Here is a 21,454-nt window from a genome sequence, read left to right as displayed (position 1 = left end):
TGGGATATGATGTCATTACTTAGAGTTACCAGAGGAACATATTTTTTTTAGGTATTTGACCTCTATGTTTTGGCTCGAGCTAATCTTAATTTTTACTCCTGAACTCCTTTGACATATTATTCATGATTTAAAAAGTGTTGCTAGCATCCTTTTATGTTGTCATTTAACCATTGGATATGGGAGGTTACCTTTAATGCATCGCAGATAAAGGCAATTTATAGAAATTATGCTTGTGGTGCTCAGTATATATTTGCTTGTCCTATTTCACTGTTTTTCTTGTGATTCGAACCATATGTCCTGTGATTGAATTACGGCTAAACTAAAAAGCACATTTATATGAAAATTGGTGGCTCCCGTAATCTGTGAACAAGGCCAGGAAATGATAAATACAATCTGCAAACAGATTAGAATTCATTAGAAAGGCCGTTAAACTGATTTAGGTGGCCATAGCTTCTTTTGTGAATTGTGAAATTGTTTATTTTGCAAAGTCTCACACATTTCACACATATTCACCTTGAAAATCTATTTCTCTTATTTTTTTATGATGACAATAATTGCAGACAGTCATCAAGGGTGTCTCTGGGTGCAGAATATGTAAGAGCCTGGAACAGAATATGCAGTTTACTTCATTTGTAAGAAGAGGCAAGAATCTGCAAATGCAAAATGAGAGGATATTGTTCAGATTTGTTTTTAAATAGTCACCTATATCAACATTTATGTTCCAATCTATTCAGTCAATGGCAATAGATGCACTGTTTTAGATTTGAACTTCTTTGTCAGAATTTGTGGCATATTGTGTAGAGAAGATAAAATATAAGATAGGTATATTTGTGCTCACTGATTTGACTGTGCCATATGGGCCTGGTTCTGGGAGCAGGACCCTGGGCAGCCTTAGCTTGCCATATGGTTGGGGTGGAATAGAGAGGGATAGAGCCTAACCCAAGCTGAGCTTGCCATATGGGCTGGGTGGAGTTGAGTGCAGGCTGGCTGTTGCAAACACATCTGCACCCACGCATCTCAAAGAAAATATGCACAAGGATATATAAATAATAGAACTTTTGTTTCAGAAAAAGATCGGCCATTGGCTCAGATGAAAGTGGGTAAGCTGATTTCCACTGCTTCTTCCACACACAACAGTGCCTATTTAATAGATGAATAATCAACGTGAGCCGGAGTTTGTTGAAGAATGGCATCAATCATTTATAGTGGTGACATTTTCACATTGCATTTAACATATGGTATACAAGAACACTTTACAATTGTATGCTAAAGATAGACAAAAGAACTTCTTACATTAATTATTGTATGTAAGAAGCATTAATAATATATTGTCAATTTTGTACTGAAATATAACTTTGCTTTGAGCTCATATATGCCTTATTTATGACATATTTATAATAAATGAACACAGTGCTTGTTTCTCCTTCCCCACCAGTTAATTTGTGTCTTTTTTAAAAGAATAACTTAAAATGAGCTTGTGATTTTATAATTTAGAAATATCAACTTTATAAATTCATGAAAGTGTTATATTAACAAAATCACAGGGAAAGTAGACATAAACTCTCTGGACTACCATGCATCTATAGTTAAAGCGACATGTGCATGGGGCTGTGACCATTTATAATGAGTAAAGATATTTTGTTACTAGTTTCTAAGGCCTTTATTAACTGCAGCCTTTTCTATGATTTTACAGCAGATAAAAGTAACCATGGCATGAGTAGTTACCACATAAGGAGTTTGGCTAGAATTAAAATTAAGCCATGGAGAGTCCAGACCAGGGCCTTATCACAGCATGGGAGTGGATCTGGATGGCATGATGCCCTTGGCATCTTTTGTAAGGTCATTGCCAAAATAGGAAAGGAAGAGACCATTTCAGAGTCTTATCTCTGCAAAAAGGAACTAGTTAAAACAGCATAGTGGCCAAAGTGATGCAACATGTTTTTCATTTCTAGTCAAGTTACCTGTGCTGGTAGTGGAGGTGAAAACAACATGGGTCTTCAAGTTGGGATTGTGGCTTGTGGTCTCCCAAAGCTTTGCTATAAATTCTCAGCCCCCTCCTCCCCCTCCCCCCCACCGTACCACCATTATCCTGCTGACCATCAAGTATCCATCTGTTAATCCTTTTACCAACGCATGGTGCATAGTTTTCTTACATTGTGTTCTTGTTTAATCCATTTCATGGGATGTGGCTGTTACTGACAATGACAATGTTTTTCATTGCCTTTGAATCAAGAAGGTCTTCTTCTTCTTGCATTTGAGGCAGCAGGCGTCTGCAGCAGGGTGATGCCATCCGGTTCGACATCCGTAGGTGCCCGCTCTAATAAGAGCGCCAAACTGCGGCGCTGCTGCTGTCTCTGTTTGTTGTCATTCGCCTGACTGAGGTCAGTTGACAGGCCACACCACGGGGAGGTCGACAACATGAACCCCAATCAAGAAGGTGGTTTAGAGACAATCATATTGCTAGATGTGAAGCAGGTTCAGTTAAGGATAGCAAATTTCATACCATATGGGCTTTTATTAGTCTGGTAGTTTCATAGTCACTGTTATAGGTTTGAGCTTTTTAATACCAGAATGGTATAATTACAAATTTAATTTCCTCAGCTGCTATGGTGGGACTTAAACACATGTCCCAAGATCACTGGTCTAGGCCTTTGGCTATTAGTAACTTCACCACTTGCTGCTACACAGCACAGCAACCTACTTGCAAAAATAGTGACAGGAAGTTTTTAATTGAATGTCAACACTTGCCACCCCCTCCAAACCTCCCCCCCCCCCCTCAACACCATCACCACATTCATATTGTTTTCTGTGTGGTTCAAGTTTACACCTGGGGGAATGGGCCTTTGCTGTTTGCAGGAAAATCCCACTGAATATCCCACTGATCTCACTATGGTCAGTAGTGAATAACCTTGGGGAATGTGATGTGGTTGTATCTTTACAATAACCGACTCACTGATTCTGTCAGGCAAAGTCCTCCTGAAAAAGTAAAGTGGAACAAGTTGTGAATGAAAACCAAATGTCTATCCGTTAGATACATCAAACTGTTTAACCAATTTACTTTCCATTTAGTGTGTACTTTTGAATGATTGAAGAAGAAATAATCTTTGGATAAATTGTGCTGATTTTAGAACAGGACCTGGTTTAAGATATGTGCATGAAACTCTCTATCCAACTAAGTTGTGAGGGTCTGTTGCTAAAGGGACTAGTGGTTCGAGAAGCCAGGTCATCATCCCCTTAAGAGCAAATGTAGAGGGGAAATAAAAGTTGGGTGAATGAACACACACTGTAAAAAAATTATTTTATGAAAATTAACAGGGCACGTCATATATTGACTGAAGCAAATTTAAAATATATACTTTTTTGATCATTGTTGAAACGTTAGTTTGAAATAAATCACAAGGGTTACTTTATGGATTAGTATAGAGTCTGGAAAGTTTTACATTCAAGCAATATTCATTTGCACCCAATATTAATTTAAGTCAGATACCGGTTGCTTTCCACTGTTTTCATATTGATTGACATAAAATGTCATAATCTCAGAGGGGTGGCATTTAGCTATTTAGCGTCAAATTGCTATTAACTTGAATTAGTGACTATTTGATCCTGAGGAAATTGGAATTACCACCAGCAATATTACTGTCAGAATGTTTAAGAAATCTGTGCCAAAATCTTCTTTCTCTGAATGTACTGACTAAATTACTTTTTAGTCTCATTATATCATAAAGAATACAATAAAAGCATGTTTAGAGTTTGGAAGGGATACAAATAATTGTAATTCCTGATTTGATAGTTCAAGCAAAGGATAGAACACAAAAATACCACAAGAATGAAAGAGTAAGCCTCTCAGGCCCTCAAGCTGGGCCACTGATCTGCCCCAGGGTGTAGGTACACAAAATTGCTGGAGAAACTCAGCGGGTGCAGCAGCATCTATGGAGCGAAGGAAATAATACTCCCTGCCCCAGGGTGTATTCTATTTGAGTGGATTCAAGTACATAACCTTTAAACTCAATTTCCATCTAAGTCAACTCAGTGGAGGTGTTCCACAGTTACTATGAATTGAGAAAATATTATTTTCACAAATGCCAACTAAATTCTGCATCAGTTCCCACTCTGCACAATTCCATGTTGTGTGAGGCAGAATACACCATGATTTGGATAGGTTTCATGGATGGAGGAGGCAAGTAATGTGAAAATTGAATGGACTTTACATCCCTTTGCCCACGTCACTATGGGAATTGTTCTCGCTGCTTAACATAGGATAGTCAAAGGTTTTACCGACTTGATTTTCTGTTTGGTATATACTGCACAAAAAATATCAATATGAAAGAATTGAACTTTGAATGCATTGGGTTGATTTCAAAATTAGATACATTTGGGATATGTATGTGAAACTCTCTTAGTGACTGTGGCTTTTGCCCAGGAGGTCCAATTTCTTCCCATATCCCAAAGGTATGCTGGTCAGCACTTTGGAACAGCAAAACAATATTGTGAAGGAACTCAGTGTGTCAACCAGCATCTGGGAATAGATAGGAATGGTGGATATTTCAAGTTGAAGCCCTACCTCAAATGTTGACCATCCCTTTTTATTCACAGATGCTGCTCAACCCACAGATGTTCCTTCAACAAATTGTTGCTCCAGATTCCAGCATCTGCAGACTCTTTTATATCCTGGTTTGTACTTTAATTGGTCACAGTAAATTATTCATTGCATAGGTAGGTGGTAGAAGAAGCAACGTAGAGATGATGGAAAAAATATATCATAAGGGAATAAATGGGGGAATGGACTTGATGGAAATGCCCAGTGATCTATCATGGACTCAATGGGCCAAATATAATTCTCCAATCATACAAGAAAATGTCAAACCCTGCAAGAAAGTGGGCATTTTGAATATCAGCTTCATTAGGGGGATGGAAGCCAATATCAGAGGTTAATGGCATTGCGACGTTGCATTTTTGACATAATTATTCTTGGAAGCTAAACAATTGGACCCTTTATAAATGATATAAAATGATATCAAAATGATAGCAGGCAGCCTTGGAAGTCTTACCCCACTACTCAAACCTCACGTCAAAAACCTTGGCGTGATATTTGACTCAGCACTGAAATTTGACAAACAAATCAATGCCATGGTAAAAGCTAGCTTCTTTCAGCTTCGGATGATAGCTAAAATAAAACAATTCCTCCAGTTTGATGACCTGGAAAAGATCATCCACACATTCATCTCCTCCCGCCTAGATTACTGCAACTCCCTTTACACTTGCATCAGCCAATCTTCCCTGTCCCGCCTGCAACTGGTCCAAAACGCCACAGCGAGACACCTAACGGGCACCCGAAAAAGGGACCACATCACCCCGATCCTGGCCTCTCTCCACTGGCTCCCTGTGCTGTTCGGTATAAACTTCAAAATACTTCTCCATGTCTACAAAGCCCTCAATGGGCTTGCCCCCACCTACATAAAAAGTCTTCTCACCCACCACTCCACCTCCAGGCCCCTCAGATCGGCCGACTTGGGGTTGCTGAATATCCCACGGTCTAGGCATAAGCTCAGGGGCGACCGCGCCTTTGCAGTTGCAGCCCCTAGACTGTGGAACAGCATCCCCTTTCCCATCAGAACTGCCCTCTCCATCGACTCTTTTAAGTCTAGACTAAAGACTTATCTATACTCCCAAGCCTTTCCTGACGCCCTCTGAGTGAGGGCTACATGTATATATGTATGTAGTCTGTTTTGTTGTGCTATTCTTATAACAAATGTAAAACACTTTGGCCAATGAGAGTTGTTTTTTAAATGTGCTATATAAATAAATGTGACTTGACTTGTGACTTTATAAACTTATTTGATGATTCCACTTTATAATACTGTTTGATGAGGAAGTTACAATCTATAGAAAACATGGGTGGATGATCAACCAACCAAAACTGAGATATTGGAAGAACTTGGAATAAATTATAGAGTCTGAGTGTTATACAGCAAACAGGCCCTTTGGGCAAATGTCCATGCTAACCATGTTGCCTATCCAAGACAGATCATTGTGCCTGTACCTGGTCCATTTCCCTCCAAACCCCTCCTATCTGTACACACGTGTGTGTGTTTTAAATATAGTAATTATACCTACCCTATCATTTCCTCTGACAGTCCATTCCGTGTACACACCACCTTCTGTGTAAAGAGTTTGCCCCTCAGATCTTTTTTTAAATCTGTTCCTTCTCATCTTAAACCTGTGGCCTCAGCTATTTTTTTTAAAGACAAAGACTGTACAAGGAATAAAAATAAACATATAATTTGCTACTTTGAGTAGGAAGAAACTGCAGATTTCTACGATGAGTAGGAAGAAACAACAGGTCAGACAGCATCTCTGGGGATGCTCTTGGATCCTTGTGCCTATTTTCATTTTCTACTTTGTTGAATAACCTCATACTGAATCATATAATGTGATTTCTTCATTTAAACTGAAAAAAAAATGCATGCCACACACTATTGGTTCATGTTGAAAATCATAACTTTGATTGTTGGCACTTTTCATAGCAAAGTAGTAAAATAGGAAATCATGTACTCCTTCTGTTGTTTGCAGATGAAGTCCTGATGTCAAATCCAACTGCAAGAGATTGTTTTGAGAAACTTTCCCTGGCTAGCCAACATCTACCACCAGGCTTCCCAGCTCCCTTCCTCTTCCCAGATGGACTTTCTTCCATAGAAACTCTGCTGACAAATATCCAGGTGAGTGTAGCTAGAACTGGTGTGGTGACCTGGGTACCAAGATATTTTCACTGTCTCAGGTTGCTGCAACCTTTTATGTTATTATTATATTATGTGTTCTTGCATTCACTTTAAGAAAGTAGTGTGGTACTACTTTAAGAAAATAGTAGCAGAACTTCCTGCAAACACTAAGAAAGGTCAGGCAACATTTGATATGGTCCACATCCTTCCAAACCTCTGCTATCTATGTATCTGTCTAAGTGTCGTTTAAATGTATTAATTATACACACCTCTACACTTCCTCTGGCAGCTTGTTACATGCATTCACCACTTTCTGTGTGAAGATTAAGACAGAAAACAAATTGGTTTTAAGTTGAAGAGATAGAGGAGGAATCAAAATGATTACATTACAGTCACAGAATTGTACTACACAGCCATGGTCTCTTCAGACCACCATATGTGCATCCATCTGCATTAATCCCATTTATCCTTGATTGAGTATGCATCCTTCTATGCCATGGCTACTTATTTATCTTGCTCAAATGCCTCACCAACATACTAAGTGCATCTGATTTCACCACCTCCCCTGAATCCTCTAAGATCAACCATCCTCTGGGTTAAAAAAACAGACTCCTCAAATACCCCCTTGGAAACTCATTCCTCTTTCCTTAAACCCACGGCTTCTTGTTTCTGATTCCCCTCGTATGGGGAAAAATAGTTTGACCATCTATCTATGCCTCTCATTATCTTATATCAGGCCACTCTTAGCTTCCCACACTTCAGGAAAAACAATCCAACCTATTTCTCCCCATAACTAAAGCCCATCCCGGTTAATCCCCTTTGCACTCTGTCCAGCAGAATTGCATCTTATAGTGTGGTGACCAGAACTGCACACAGTGTTTCAAGTGAAATGATTAGGTTATTGGTTGAGAGGTTAACTTCTGACATTGATTTGGGCACATGAGGTTGAGGCAATATGATTTGAGTATATTTCCCTATTCAGAACATAGTATGTGCAGCAACTCTGACAAGATCATAAGGAAGCAGCTGTAATGACTCAATTTTACTGAGCATCATTGATGGTTGAAATAAATGAGTTGTTGAAGTTTACAGCCACCATGATTTATACACACATCCAACCTTGGTTCAATAAGGAGTGCAGGAGGGCAAGCAGAGAGCATTGTCTGTCATACCAAGAATTGGGATGCTAGTTTGTGAAGCTTTGATAGAGGACATCTTGCTTGCTAAACGCTAAAGATAGCTTATGATAGACGAAACTAAGTAATGTCACAGCCAACAAATCAGATCAACAAATGAAGTTATTAACTCAGGCTGCACTGACAACACCACCAACAGCCTTGATTACATCCACTAAATCCACTTGATTATTACATCCACTAAGCCACAGGGATCTGTGTTGGGTCCACTGTTGTTTGTCATGTACATCAATGATCTGGATGATGGTGTGGTAAATTGGGTTAGTAGGTATGCAGATGATACTAAGATAGGTAGGGTTGTGGATAATGAAGTAGATTTTCAAAGTCTACAGAGAGATTGATGCCAGTTGGAAGAGTGGGCTGAAAGATGGCAGATGGAGTTTAATGCTGATAAGTGTGAGGTGCTACATCTTGGCAGGACAAATCAAAATAGGACGTACATGGTAAATGGTAGGGAATTGAAGAATGCAGGTGAACAGAGGGATCTGGGAGTAACTGTGCACAGTTCCCTGAAAGTGGAATCTCATGTAGATAGGGTGGTAAAGAAAGCTTTTGGTGTGCTGGCCTTTATAAATCAGAGCATTGAGTATAGAAGTTGGGATGTAATGTTAAAATTGTACAAGGCATTGGTGAGGCCAATTTTGGAGTATGGTGTACAATTTTGGTCGCCTAATTATAGAAAGGATGTCAACAAAATAGAGAGAGTACAGAGGAGATTTACTAGAATGTTGCCTGGGTTTCAGCAACTAAGTTACAGAGAAAGTTTGAACAAGTTAGGTCTTTATTCTTTGGAGCGCAGAAGGTTAAGGGGGGGCTTGATAGAGGTCTTTAAAATGATGAGAGGGATAGACAGAGTTGACGTGGATAAGCTATTCCCACTGAGAGTAGGGAAGATTCAAACAAGGGGACATGACTTGAGAATTAAGGGACAGAAGTTTAGGGGTAACATGAGGGGGAACTTCTTTACTCAGAGAGTGGTGGCTGTGCGGAATGAGCTTCCAGTGAAGGTGGTGGAGGCAGGTTCATTTTTATCATTTAAAAATAAATTGGATAGTTATATGGATGGGAAAGGAATGGAGGGTTACGATCTGAACGCAGGTATATGGGACTAGGGGAGAATACGTGTTCGGCACGGACTAGAAGGGTCGAGATGGCCTGTTTCCGTGCTGTAATTGTTATATGGTTATATGGTTATATGTTTAAAAAGGCAAAGCATTTGATGCAGGAAACCATCGGCTATAGGTTCCCTTCCACATCACACACCCTCTTGACATGGAATAATATTGTTGAAGCTCCATTGACTTTGGGTTTAAATTCAGCACCTATCTCCCCAAAGCCAGGAGCTTTACTAAAATTAAGGAGGTTCAAGAAGGCAGTTCACCAACACATTCTCGAGAGCAATTTGGGGATGAGTTTACTGGCATTGCTAACGATGTTCAGATAACAAATATATATTTTATTAAACTGCAAAGGGATGGGTAATGGGTCCTTAATAAATGTGACATGCCTAGTGCTTCAATATGCTAGATTTTTCCAATAACAAATACAATCATTGAACAAATTATTCACGCCTAAATGAAAATCATTGGCCATGTGAATGCAAATATATCTCATTTCTGTTTAATAGATATCTTACACCATAAAATGAGACTATACAATCCACTTTTCCTGTACTCGTTCCAAAAATCTATCCTATCCTTCCCTAACTTTGTAGCCCTACAACAATTTCCTTTTAAAATTTGGAACACATTTACTTTTAATTGGTGTTACTGACTCTGCTTTGGTTCTGATTCCGGGCAATGCATTCCAGACCAGAATGAAATTCACTGTTTTTAAAAAAAACTTCCCTTCTGCTTGTTCTTGCAATTATTATAAATCACAGTCCACTGGTAACAGAGTGGAAATAATTTACCCCTATCAACTCGATCAAAGTCCATGATAATTTTTAATACCTTTATTAAATTTTACATTAACCTTTCCTGCATCTCATTATTGCTGGGTTATTTACAAAGACTGTGCAGGCAACTTTTTCCTTCGTTGAGTTACTGCTGTAATTCCTGGCAATGATTTACTTTTATCTCTTCAGCCAATCTTGTTATTTAGTGTTTGTATAAAATGTTTTCAAAATTATGCGAAATGATGAGGAGTATTATAATTTATTAGGCGACTAATTTATTTTAATGCAAGGTCACTTACTGAAAGTGATGTGGCCCTGATCGTAGCAACTTTCATAGTTAAGAGTTAGTTGAGATCTACTTTTAAACAATGCATTTTTCAGACTCTATCTAAACCACTAAAACCCAGATATTGTGAGTTTACTCACCTTAAAACATTTGGATTCTGTTGTAGTTATTTGAACAAAAATGTGCTTTGAAGACATTGTTGTCAGGTTGGATATTTGTCCTCAGACACTGGTGTTAAATGCAAATATGGTAGAACCTGGATGTTTCCTTCCCAAAATTCATTTTATATCCAATCAAAATTCAGAAATGAAGTTATATATGATCAATGATGAATTGTTTGTATGTGCAGTGTCCACAGTAGATATGAGTCAGCCACTGTAAATTGCTCGTTCTAAGTTTCCCCCCAGTCTAGTTTCAGTCAAAAACCACTGAATCAAGCACTTGATCAACTAATCTTTATTTTAGCAAAACACAATTACAGTTCCCACCACTGTACCTAATCACCGCAGGTTCGATCCTCGTATCTGCCTAATCAAGCCCTCTAGGCTTTGATCAAACAGAGACTCTCCACAACATCACGCAATCCTGTCCCAGAAGGTCGATGCGGGACCTCGTGGCTCGGACCTTTATAGATCCCGGGACCTCGAGGGGCCAAACCACATGGGGGTGGTCTCTTTACAATCCAATTACAGGTATTGATTAACCCCATACATAACAGACATTTCCCTAACCCAATAATACAGCAGTGAACACAGTGTATTCAAACAGGGCTTCTCAAGGAAGCAAACATAGCAACATTTATCCCGATCTGCAAGAAAACCAGACAAGGCTCAATACCTCATCCAATCAACATTAGGCAAAGTAGAACTCTGCAACATTATTTAAAATTATTTACAAGGAGAATGTCTGGTTTGCAGTCATCTAATCCATTCTATGCATTTTGCACCTAATTGACAGGGTCTGCAGATTTTCTTATTCTTTTCTTGCAGCTTGTATCTAGGCTCTAGACAAACTGGCACCACACCGCAGCTTGTCCCAGTTCAGCAGAGAGCAATTCCAAATTGACCAAATCTCCCAGCAGCCCTGAAGCTTTTACCCCATTTCAGTCCGGGCCTCTCCAATCTAGCCAGCATTAACATTCCTTCCTTTTTTTTAATCATATATGATAACCCATCATTTATGATAACCAAATAGTTCAATAATCAGCTAACCAGATATACATATGTGTGTACATTACATTTCCCATCTATCAGCAACACAAGATGATGATGTCTCTTCCCAGAATCTTGCCAAGCATCCCGAGTTTTCATGGGCGTAGCTTCACAATTTCCTTCTGATGAGTCTTCACCTCCCGAGTTTTCGTGGGCGTGAATTCCCTCCATCCATGTTGTTGCCCATTCTTCCATCCCTTTCCATTGTCGAATCTAAAACCTAAAATTCCTGAAAAACTTGGGACAAAGCAAGTTACCATCATGCACCCATGCTTTCCCATACATTCACTATAATTCCTTGTCATACCTATCCCTATTCAAACCTATTATATTCTACTCTGTCACTGTATCCCTATTGCTATTCTGTTCCCTAATATACTCTTTATTATCCTAGGATCAACACTAATCAGCCTTCTTCATATTCACACAATGTTATAATATGTATATCTGATGATGGGTCCTCATATAAATTTCAGCTGGGTTCAGTCCAGACTTCTCTACAGGCATGACTCTAATTTAAAGTAAATCATGATAAATGTTCCAATTTAACCAAATTCAGTCTCAGCCTTCAATTTACTATTTCAAATTTCAGTGTCCATCTCATCCTTCTCATTCTACAGCATTGTAGCCGGTAATACTATTCCATTCCAATTCCTGTGGAATTCCTAGCTGTTCAAATTTAAACAATCAATTTCTATTTGCTGTCAATTTCATCATAAATCCAATCAAGACTGCTGAATCCAGGGACAATTTATTTCCACCTTGATAATAGAAGCCACTACACCATCAAGGGTTAAACAATTCAAATCCTTTGGTTAAATATGCATCGGCTCTGCTATTCCTACACTCATTCAAATTTCCTTCCTCTACAATTTACTAAGTCTCTCCTCCAGTACCTCTTCCTATTTATGTATGTCTCCTCACTATGTTAACCCGTTACTATGTTGACTCTCTACTATGTTGACTTTCTTCAATCTGGCCAGGATTAACACCACCATCAATTAACTACGCAGTAATGTCAAAGGGCTTGCTTCTGGGCTGTATGACTATGACTCTATTTAATGATTTCATTGAAGGAGACCCTTACACCCCATGAAGTCTATGCCAACTCATAGAATAATCCCATTCCACATTATTTTTCCATGTAATTGATTCTCCGCACATTCTGATTAACTCTCCCCCATACACCATCCCTAGATTTTACCACTCAAGCCTACTCCAGTGGCAATTCACATGGCCAAAAAACCCTACCAACTTACATGTTTTAGGGCTGTGAATAACCAGAAGAAACAATCCATCACAGGGAGAATATGCGTACTCCACACAGGCAGCAGCAGAGGTCAGGATAGAACCTGGGTCACTGGATCCGTGAAGCAGCACCACTAGGCTGCCAAAAGACATCAATATTCATTCCATTCCAACATAATATGGAGCTGTCTCAGTAGACCTCGGAATGTAATGAGCGAGCTGCTTTTTTTTACAATAGTCATACAAAAAAATGTCACATTTCTGTTGAGAAACCTGACTTGGCAATTTCAGAAGTGTTGAAAAGCTGATCAAACACCAGTATGTACTAAAACAAACAGAAAAAAAAACTTTCCCTCTCCAGAGATGCTGCCTGAACAAAGGAGTAATTCTGCCATTTTCTGCCTTTAAGTTTGTTTAAGTTATTGACTGGTTCAGGTTGCTGACCTATCATTGTAACCTGGAAAAGTAAAGAAAAGCTCATTTTAAGTTTCCTTGAAAGTTAGAAGAGGTAGAGAATGCAAAATAATAGGTCTGTGATGGGAAGGAGACCAGGGGACATTAGAGTGAGGTTGGTGGCAATGAAATTAGAATGTTTGTTGACAGTGAGTAAAATAAAAGTCACCTGGAAACAGCAGAAGAGGTTACGGAAAAACTGACAACTTGAAGATGAAAAAGCTACTTTTATAACAACTAAACCAGGTTCGCTTCTTAATAAACAGACACCACACAAACGGTTTGGTAGACCAGTTCAAAACTTTACTTAACATCGGCCGATGGAAGGGAGGGAGAACTCCAGTCAAGTGACCAACACAGACACTTGACTGTCCTCAATCACCTTCTCTGAACAACAGAATTACATTGCTTTAAATAGGTTTTTTGTCCCCTTATCACATTCCACAGACATTAGTCATGGTCAGAAGTACTGGAAAAGGTTTCCACAGAATGCATCACATCAAACCCTTTTTTTACATGGTACAAGATATACTAAAAACATTGTCCATTTGCCTTATCTCCAAATAGACCACCCTTGCTCTGTTCGCTGCTTCCTCTGTCATTTGGTCCCTCATAAACATAGGTCACTTGTTTACAAAGATGCAACTGTTTATTTCTCTCTTCCTTTATTGCCTGCTCCCCCATAAACATTGGTTATTTGGTTTATGGCATCTCACTTCAAAGGTTTGACCAGCTATCTCTCTAGCTCCTTCACTTGGGAGACAATGTTATCTCACACACCCCGCAACCTGAGGAAAGCCTAATTTGACACTAAATATAAGCTGTAAGCTAGCCCAGAAACCAATTTAATATCTTCTTATATTTTTAACTAAAACTCGGCTTCATCAAAGATACAACAAGAATATAATGGCTGATTATTTTCAAGTTGCTCCAACAATAGAAATCTAGGCAAAAACTCTGGGTGGTATCGCATTACTGGAGCTGATTTTCAGACTATTTCTGCACTCTTGGGTGATCTTTAAAACTAGCACAGTGGTACAGCCAGAAGAGTCATTACCTTGCAAATCTGGGTTCAATCCTGACCTTGGGTGTTGCCTGTGTGGATTTTACACGTTCCCTTGTAACCATTTGAGTTTTTTCTAAAATTCCAAAGGCATGTGAGTTGATAGGTTAATTGGCCACTGTGAATTCTCCCTGGTTTATAGGTAAATAACAGATCTGGGGGATTTGATGGGAATGGTAGATGATTTAAAAAAAATGGATACATGTAAGATTAGTATAAATAGGTTGTTTGGTGTTTGAGTTTAAGTTATTATCACGTGTACCGAGGTATCATGAAAAGCTTGTGTTGTGTGCTCACCAGTCAGTGGAAAGACAATACATGATTACAATTGCACCATCCACAGTGTACAGATACATTATAAACAGAATTACTGTGTTTGGCATGGACATTGGAAGGGGGGGGGTTAAAGAGTCTATTCCTGTGCTTTATCTTTCCATAACTCTATGGAGCTATGATTTTACAAAGATCCCAAAGATGAATGAAAAGTTATCCCAAATATTATTATTAATTTTTTAGGATGTGGGCACCATTGGCAAAGCTCTCCCTAATTCCCCCTTGGACCCAATGGTTTCCGAGGTCATTTGAGGAGGTATTTAAGCAGCAGCCAAACTAGCAGTCTGGAGTCACACAGAGGGAACTCTAGTATGACTACATTGAATGACTCTTGTGATCCAATATTGAAACAACAATCCAATAATTTTGTAGTCATCACAATTAAGATCGTATTTTTGTGCTGATCATTGGCTAAATTTCATTTCAGTCTGAAGAAGGGTTTTGCCTGAAACGTTGCCTATTTTCTTCGCTCCATAGATGCTGCCTCACTCGCTGAGTTTCTCCAGCATTTTTGCCTACCTTTGTTTTCCAGCATCTGCAGTTCCTTCTTAAACAGCTACATTTAAATGGTGGGATTACAATCAAACTGCTCATCAGAACATTTAACCACTGCACCATAGCTCCATCTTATTGATATTACAAAGATCAGGTCAATATAATTTGCAGTTGAATACAAACTGGCTTATATATTTCCTTCATTACATTAATGTCTGAACTTTAAAGGAAGCAATTCATTGGGTGTAAAGTCATTTGGGATGAGTTGAGGTTATATTAATACAAATCATTTCCCTAATACCGATTGATATATGAAACCTACAGTGAATATACTTGGAATGTCTCTAGAGTGGATATTTTGAATGAATTTGTTAACAGTTGCAGTCTGCATTGGTGTTGACAGGGACTGCTGAAGGTTGCCATTGACAATGCCAGGGCACAAGAAAAACAAGTCCAAATTGAAAAGACCGAGTTAAAGATGGAACTGTTCAGGGAGCGGGAAATGAGGGAAAGCTTGGAGAAGCAGTTAGCCGTGGAGCAGAAAAACAGAGGTAAGTGGTGAGGAGACAGAGCCTATCCTTTGCCCCTGATGGAGGAACGAAAGGTACCATCAGATTGTGCTGTCACTGTTGTTATCCATACTATAGTACATGTTCATCAGCCCTCTCCACTGAGGCCATTCTCTGAGTTAGAGAGGTCCGTGAGCAATAACCCCCAAAGTGCCATGATGGCCTTTTGACAACAAATGCCAAATAAATTTCCACTGATTTTAAACGCCCCTGATATTCTGGCATGTACACACAGATCAACAAGAATTATATATCAGCCACAAATTACTTCAAAAGTAAAACAATAATAAGTAAAAGTTTCAACATTTTGTTATAGAAATTAAAACAAAATAATACATTATCTTTTGTTATGGAAGTGAATTCAAATCATTCAGATTAATTGAAACAGAATCACAGTTGAACTTACCTTTGCCATCAGACTGCACAACATACATTGTGCTGGTGTGAAGGTGTGGGACAAAGTGCATGCACCCAACATTTGGGATTCCCCATAACCAGTGGTGAGCTCAACAGTGGAATAGACAGTCAGCTGGGACGATATCTGACTTGCTTGTTGCAAAAGTCAGGAAGGCAGAAACAAACTGAGCCACACAGTTCTGATGGCTTGCAATTCTCAACACAACCCCAGCTAGTGACTAATGCATTTGAGCCTCAGAACACAACATGCCCATAACATAAAAAAACATTAATCCCGCCTGAATTTGTGTCCTTGTTCCAGCAATAATTCAGAAACGGTTAAAGAAAGAGAAGAAGGCAAAGAGGAAATTGCAGGAAGCACTTGAATTCGAGACCAAGCGTCGAGAACAAGCTGAGCAGGCATTAAAACAAGCTGCCTCTGCGGACAATCTCAGGGGCTTGAACGGTAAGAGCATAACTCAATCTAGTGCACTTCTGCAGATTCCTTAACCTTATCAATCTCTCATAAACTTCACTTTACCAGAGGTCTGCTTTCTCTGCATTGCCAGAACAAGTTGTTATCTCTTGTCATAACTACTCCAAACTTCAAACAGCCCCCTTGTTCCACTTTTTATAAACTTTAACTAGTCTCAGACTTTTTTGCCTGACTCCAAACTTGTCTTAAATATTGTTCACTCATCAACATCGAGCCTTAGTAGCTCGCAAATAATGTCTCATTTTAAAATGTTTGTCCTTTTTTTCCAAATCCTTTTCCAGTCTTAGCTCTTTACAACTTATTCCAACTGTCTGATACCTTGCCTCTCCTCCAATGATAGCCACTTGATTATCCCAGAACTTAATATCTCTACCATTGGCCAGCATGTCTTTAACTCCCAAGTCCCAATAGCTCCAGAATTTCCTCCTCGATCTCTGCATCACTCCCTGCATTTAATTCCTCTTGCAAAGTGCCTCTTAAAATATAACTGTTGGTTCATTCTTTAGACAATTATCATTAATGGAGATGACCTCACCCCTACCTTCCTTTTCCAGCTTCTTCCCCCCAACTCCACCAGACTGAAGAAGTATCCCAATCTCAAATGTTCTCTGTTTATTCCTGCCACAAATATTACCTGATCTGCTGGGTTCCTCTTGCACTTCGTTTTTTTACTCAAGATTCTGGTATCCCTGCACCCTACCACCTTACTTTTTTATTTCCCATTTTAAGAGTGGAAAATATTGTTGTGGAACAACCTTATTAAGACATTGAGAATAGAATCAACTAGGCATTATGGTACACTGTTTTTAGAACATATGAAACATTAATAATAACTGTCTGGCCTCCGTGTCTCAAAGTGAACTGAATAATGGAAAGGTACTTTGTAGAAGTACTATTTTGAAAACTGACCTTAGTGCTCTCATCTGCTTCTGTTAGATTCAGTGACCCAGGAGCTGGAAGCTGATCGCAGCACTGGACGAACAGATGCTGAAAGGACAATACAAGGTATTTGTTGACAACAACAATAAATCTAGCTCCTCACAACACTTCCACTTGTTAATCAAGCATGCAGGTTACCAGAGCATTCACATCAAAACAAGTTTTGGCAATGTCAACCTTGGTCTGTGTGTTTAAGCAAAGTGAAGTTGATCCAAAACCAGAACACCCTTTCCATTAAAAATCACCAACCCCTTTACGTTCCAGAATTAAGAATTTTCAGCACTTTGAAAATAATTCGGTACTTTTCTTCTTCATTAAACTTGTTGACCTGGTTAAACATTGTCGCTATCTGAGTTTGATTTAATACACATAATTTGTATGTAGTGTTCCTCTGCTCACAGCAATATTTTTGAAGAAATTCCCCTACACTGGTGGAATATCTTGCCTACAAATATACCGTTCACTATTTAAATTCAATTTGATTGCTGAAAAGTAGAAGGCTCACGTACCACAATCAATTCATTTGGCGATGCAGTGATGGCTATAAATACACTGTCAATATAAAGTTACCTTTTATCTTAGATTTTCACAACACCAGGTCACCCCAAAGTGCTTTCTGACCAATTAAGCTTTTTATTTGCCTTCAGAGTCGAAATGGAAGAAATGTGGCAACCAATTTGTGCACAGCAAGCACTCACTGAAAAAGCAGTGTGACGAGATAATTTATGTTTGGTGATATAGTTGAAGAATAAATACTGGCTACTCCATCTGTATCTCTTCAAAACATTGCCTTATTTTTCAAATTATTTTACTCGAGCAAGAGGACAGGGTCAATGTTTTGTGTCTGATATTCCACATAATGCTTGACTTAGTCAACAAAGTTTTATCCATTCCTCCTTTAAAATCAACCTCTTTACTCAACGATTTGGTCATGTCCTCTCATACCTTCTGGTAGTTAAGGGGCAAATCTCCGAGTAGTTAAGGGGCAAATCTTGTTTGATAATTCTACTCTGAAGTAGATGAAAAGATTTGCTGTGTTAAAAGCGTTATAAAGTTGGTATTGTGTCCAGTGAATAAGTGAAGCCCAATCAAATGTCTGTCAAGTAGGTTCAGCTTTGAAAACAATGGTAACTTTCATGACTTTGAAGAGCCCTGGAGTGATTTGCTTGCCTAGTCATCTCTGATCTGCATCATGGTTAAATGGTTGGCCCTTTCGCTCCTATTCACAGATCATGTTTTGCTGAGGTTGTACGAAAGCATTATACACCTTTGTTAAGGGTGTCTGTAAATTCTAGAGCATAGGTGCTCTGGAATCATGCATTTAAGAAAGTCCAGTGATGTGGAAAGGCAAGTTTGCAGTTGACCTGTTTGCTATAAGCATTTGTTACTACATTATTTTGAATTTATGGACGTAGAAGATGTTTCATAAACCTTATTTAACCATCCCAAATTCAGAAATGACTTATTCCACTCAAATTACCATTCTGAAATGATAATTCACAGCTCTCCATGACCTTGGTTCTGTCTTGGCCTACAGCACATTGTGTGGAGTTTGCATGTTCTCCTTATGATTTCACATCCCAATGCAAGGTGTTATTGTTTCCAGATGAAACATTACGGCTGAGGCCACGCTCACTTCCTTACTTCCACCTAAGCAAACATGTGGCAGAACTTAATGAAGAAAATTAAACACATTATCTTCACTGTGCTGGTCATTATTTATCCATTATTTAAAGAGATTAAGGTATGCACTTTATGTCATAGAGAGTCATAAAGTTTTGCAACATAAAAAAAAAAAAACCCTTTCGTCCATCGTGTCAATGCTGATGCCAATCCAACTTTCCTGCACTAATTCCATTTCTCTCTATTCCTTTCTCATTCAAGTACCTGTCCAGATACCTCTTAAATACTGTCTCTGCCTCCACCATTTCCCCTGTCAGTTCATTCCAGACCTCATCTACTCTTTGGGTGAAAAACGTATCCCTCAAATTTCCTTAAAATTCCTCCGTCTCACCTTTAAATGTTTGCTTCGAGTTTTAGACATTCTTACCATGGGAAACAGACTCAGGCTATTTACCCTATCTCTGCCTCTCATAATATTATATATCTCTATGTCTCAACCTCCTTTGCTCCAGGGAAATCATTGTAACATATCTATAGTGCGCGCGCACATGCGCGTACACACACACGCACACACACACACACACACACACACAAACATAGTTAACTGGATATTTCTTGAACACATTTTTACATTAGTTTAGTTTGGTTTAGAGACACAGCACGGAAACAGGCCCTTCGGCCCACCGAGTCTGCAACGACCAGTGATCCCCGCACATAATGTGGGAGGAAACTGGAGATCTTGGAGAAAACCCACGCAGTCACGGGGAGAACATACAAACTCCATGCAGACATCATGTATAGTCAGGATTGAACCCGGTCTCCGGCGCTGCAAGCGGTGTAAGGCAGCAACTTTACCGCTGCGCCCTTGAACTCTTGAAATTATTGAAAAATATTTATTATTACATTTCATTTTCTACCATATTTTATTTATTTTTGAATTTTCTGACTTCCTCCATTATTTTTACCACATATTAGCTACAGATTGTAGGAGCAAAGAGCCTTTGATTTGCTCTCCTTGCCCCAGATTGGCTCAGTTGCCCCACCTCCGCTGGAGGACAATGGTGTGAATCATCCAATCTGCTCCCTTTCCAGTAATGCTTTCTGTCCTGCTCTCCCTTCTCCCCAACTCCACACAAGATTTCAGCATTCACAATATTTTGACCTGTCCTTTCTCATACGTATATAAATGTTGTCCCTGTTCCCTAGAATGCTGTCATCGTTCTTCTCTATTTTGGTAATATTCTTTAATGTGGCTTCGTCAGTAAACTCCCTTTTTGGTTTTCGTAAACATCGGGCTCACATGGTTTACTTACGACAAGACAAATAGCCTAATCCTTAACCTATCCTTTGGGAAAATTGTTGATAATATCTTATTCATTGTGTTTTAGGTTTAAAATATGTTATTTCTTTAAAAAAATCTAAACCTTAAACTTTCCTGGACCAATTGGGACACATTATATTTCTGGGGATCTTCTCCGGCTTCTCATACACAGAACTGTCTGTTCATAATAACGCAAATCAAGTTTTCAACATGAAGGTCATTAAATTCATTTTCAGGATGGGTAGAAAGGAATCTGATGCAGAGGCTGTGTTGAGTTAAGGGCCTGTCCCACCAGCATGCCATTGCATGCGTCTAGCAGGACCAAATGTGGTCGCTAGAGGCGTACGGCCGCGCGGGGCCGGTCCCACTTCGATCGGCGGAGGCGTATGGAGTAGTGCGGGGCTGGTCTCGACATCAGGCGAGGCTCCAAAAATCTTGCTCTGTCGAAAATTCCGCGTGCCAACGGACTGTCGGCGTCTTGACGTCGAAAACAGCGTCTTGACGGCGTACACCTAGCACGTGGCATTGCGCGGTGGCATCACTGCCCGGCATGCTGTTGCATGATGACGTCACCGCCCGATGCCGTGTGACGTCCAAATTCAGTCGGCCCGCCTCCTGCACAGCTGATTGGTGAATTTGATGTAAATTACGTCACGCGCGAACTTTGCGCGAACTTTGCGCGTACTTAGCGCGTACTTACCGCGAACTTAGCATGAACTCATGCAATCGCATGCTGGTGGGACAGGCCCTTTACTTTCTGAAGGTTCATTGTAGATACAAGGGGTTGAATGGGTTATTCCTTTCTTTGTAGTCTGTTTCCGTGTGTACCCAAGCTGGGATTTGCACCTATCTCTTCCATAACCAATGCCATCAGATCCATTGAATATGGTGGATGGTGATTATGATGTAAACATTTTATTAGCAATAAGTAATTTCAAGCATGCTAAATTTATTTGGCAATCACTGCATGACAAAATCCAATAATCGCTCTGTACTAAGGGTTTGAAAAGGTTAATTAGCATTGGCATTGGCTTTGTTAATGGCAATAGCATTTATTTCTCTTAATAGTTAACAACAAAAGCTCCTCTGAACTGTGGCTTTTTTGGTACCGCTGCCTTTGTTTTGCATTTCCAAAGCAGTCATCTTATTGTCAGCATTTCACACATTAACCACTTTAATTCTCCACCTGAATCTCTTCCTGTCTCCCCCACC

General features: G+C 39.4%; 1 protein-coding gene across 7 annotated transcripts in view; it reads left to right on the top strand.

Moving 5' to 3' along the window:
* LOC129697950 (dachshund homolog 1-like) overlaps nt 1-21,454 on the top strand; it is a 559,880-nt gene that overhangs the window by 509,886 nt on the left and 28,540 nt on the right. For 5 of the 7 annotated variants that reach the window (XM_055636701.1, XM_055636698.1, XM_055636700.1 and 2 more), the window contains 5 exons: nt 4,594-4,671; nt 6,571-6,716; nt 15,302-15,449; nt 16,186-16,329; nt 17,296-17,364. In XM_055636701.1, the coding sequence (XP_055492676.1) occupies nt 4,594-4,671; nt 6,571-6,716; nt 15,302-15,449; nt 16,186-16,329; nt 17,296-17,364 (585 nt within the window). The remainder of the gene's footprint in view (nt 1-4,593; nt 4,672-6,570; nt 6,717-15,301; nt 15,450-16,185; nt 16,330-17,295; nt 17,365-21,454) is intronic. The other 2 variants (XM_055636702.1, XM_055636699.1) reach the window with 1 other exon arrangement.

The sequence above is a fragment of the Leucoraja erinacea genome, chromosome 6 (genome assembly GCF_028641065.1).
Source record: "Leucoraja erinacea ecotype New England chromosome 6, Leri_hhj_1, whole genome shotgun sequence".
Lineage (NCBI taxonomy): Eukaryota > Metazoa > Chordata > Chondrichthyes > Rajiformes > Rajidae > Leucoraja > Leucoraja erinaceus.
Note: the sequence above shows the minus strand (reverse complement) of the source record. Positions and strands in the feature narration are given on the sequence as shown.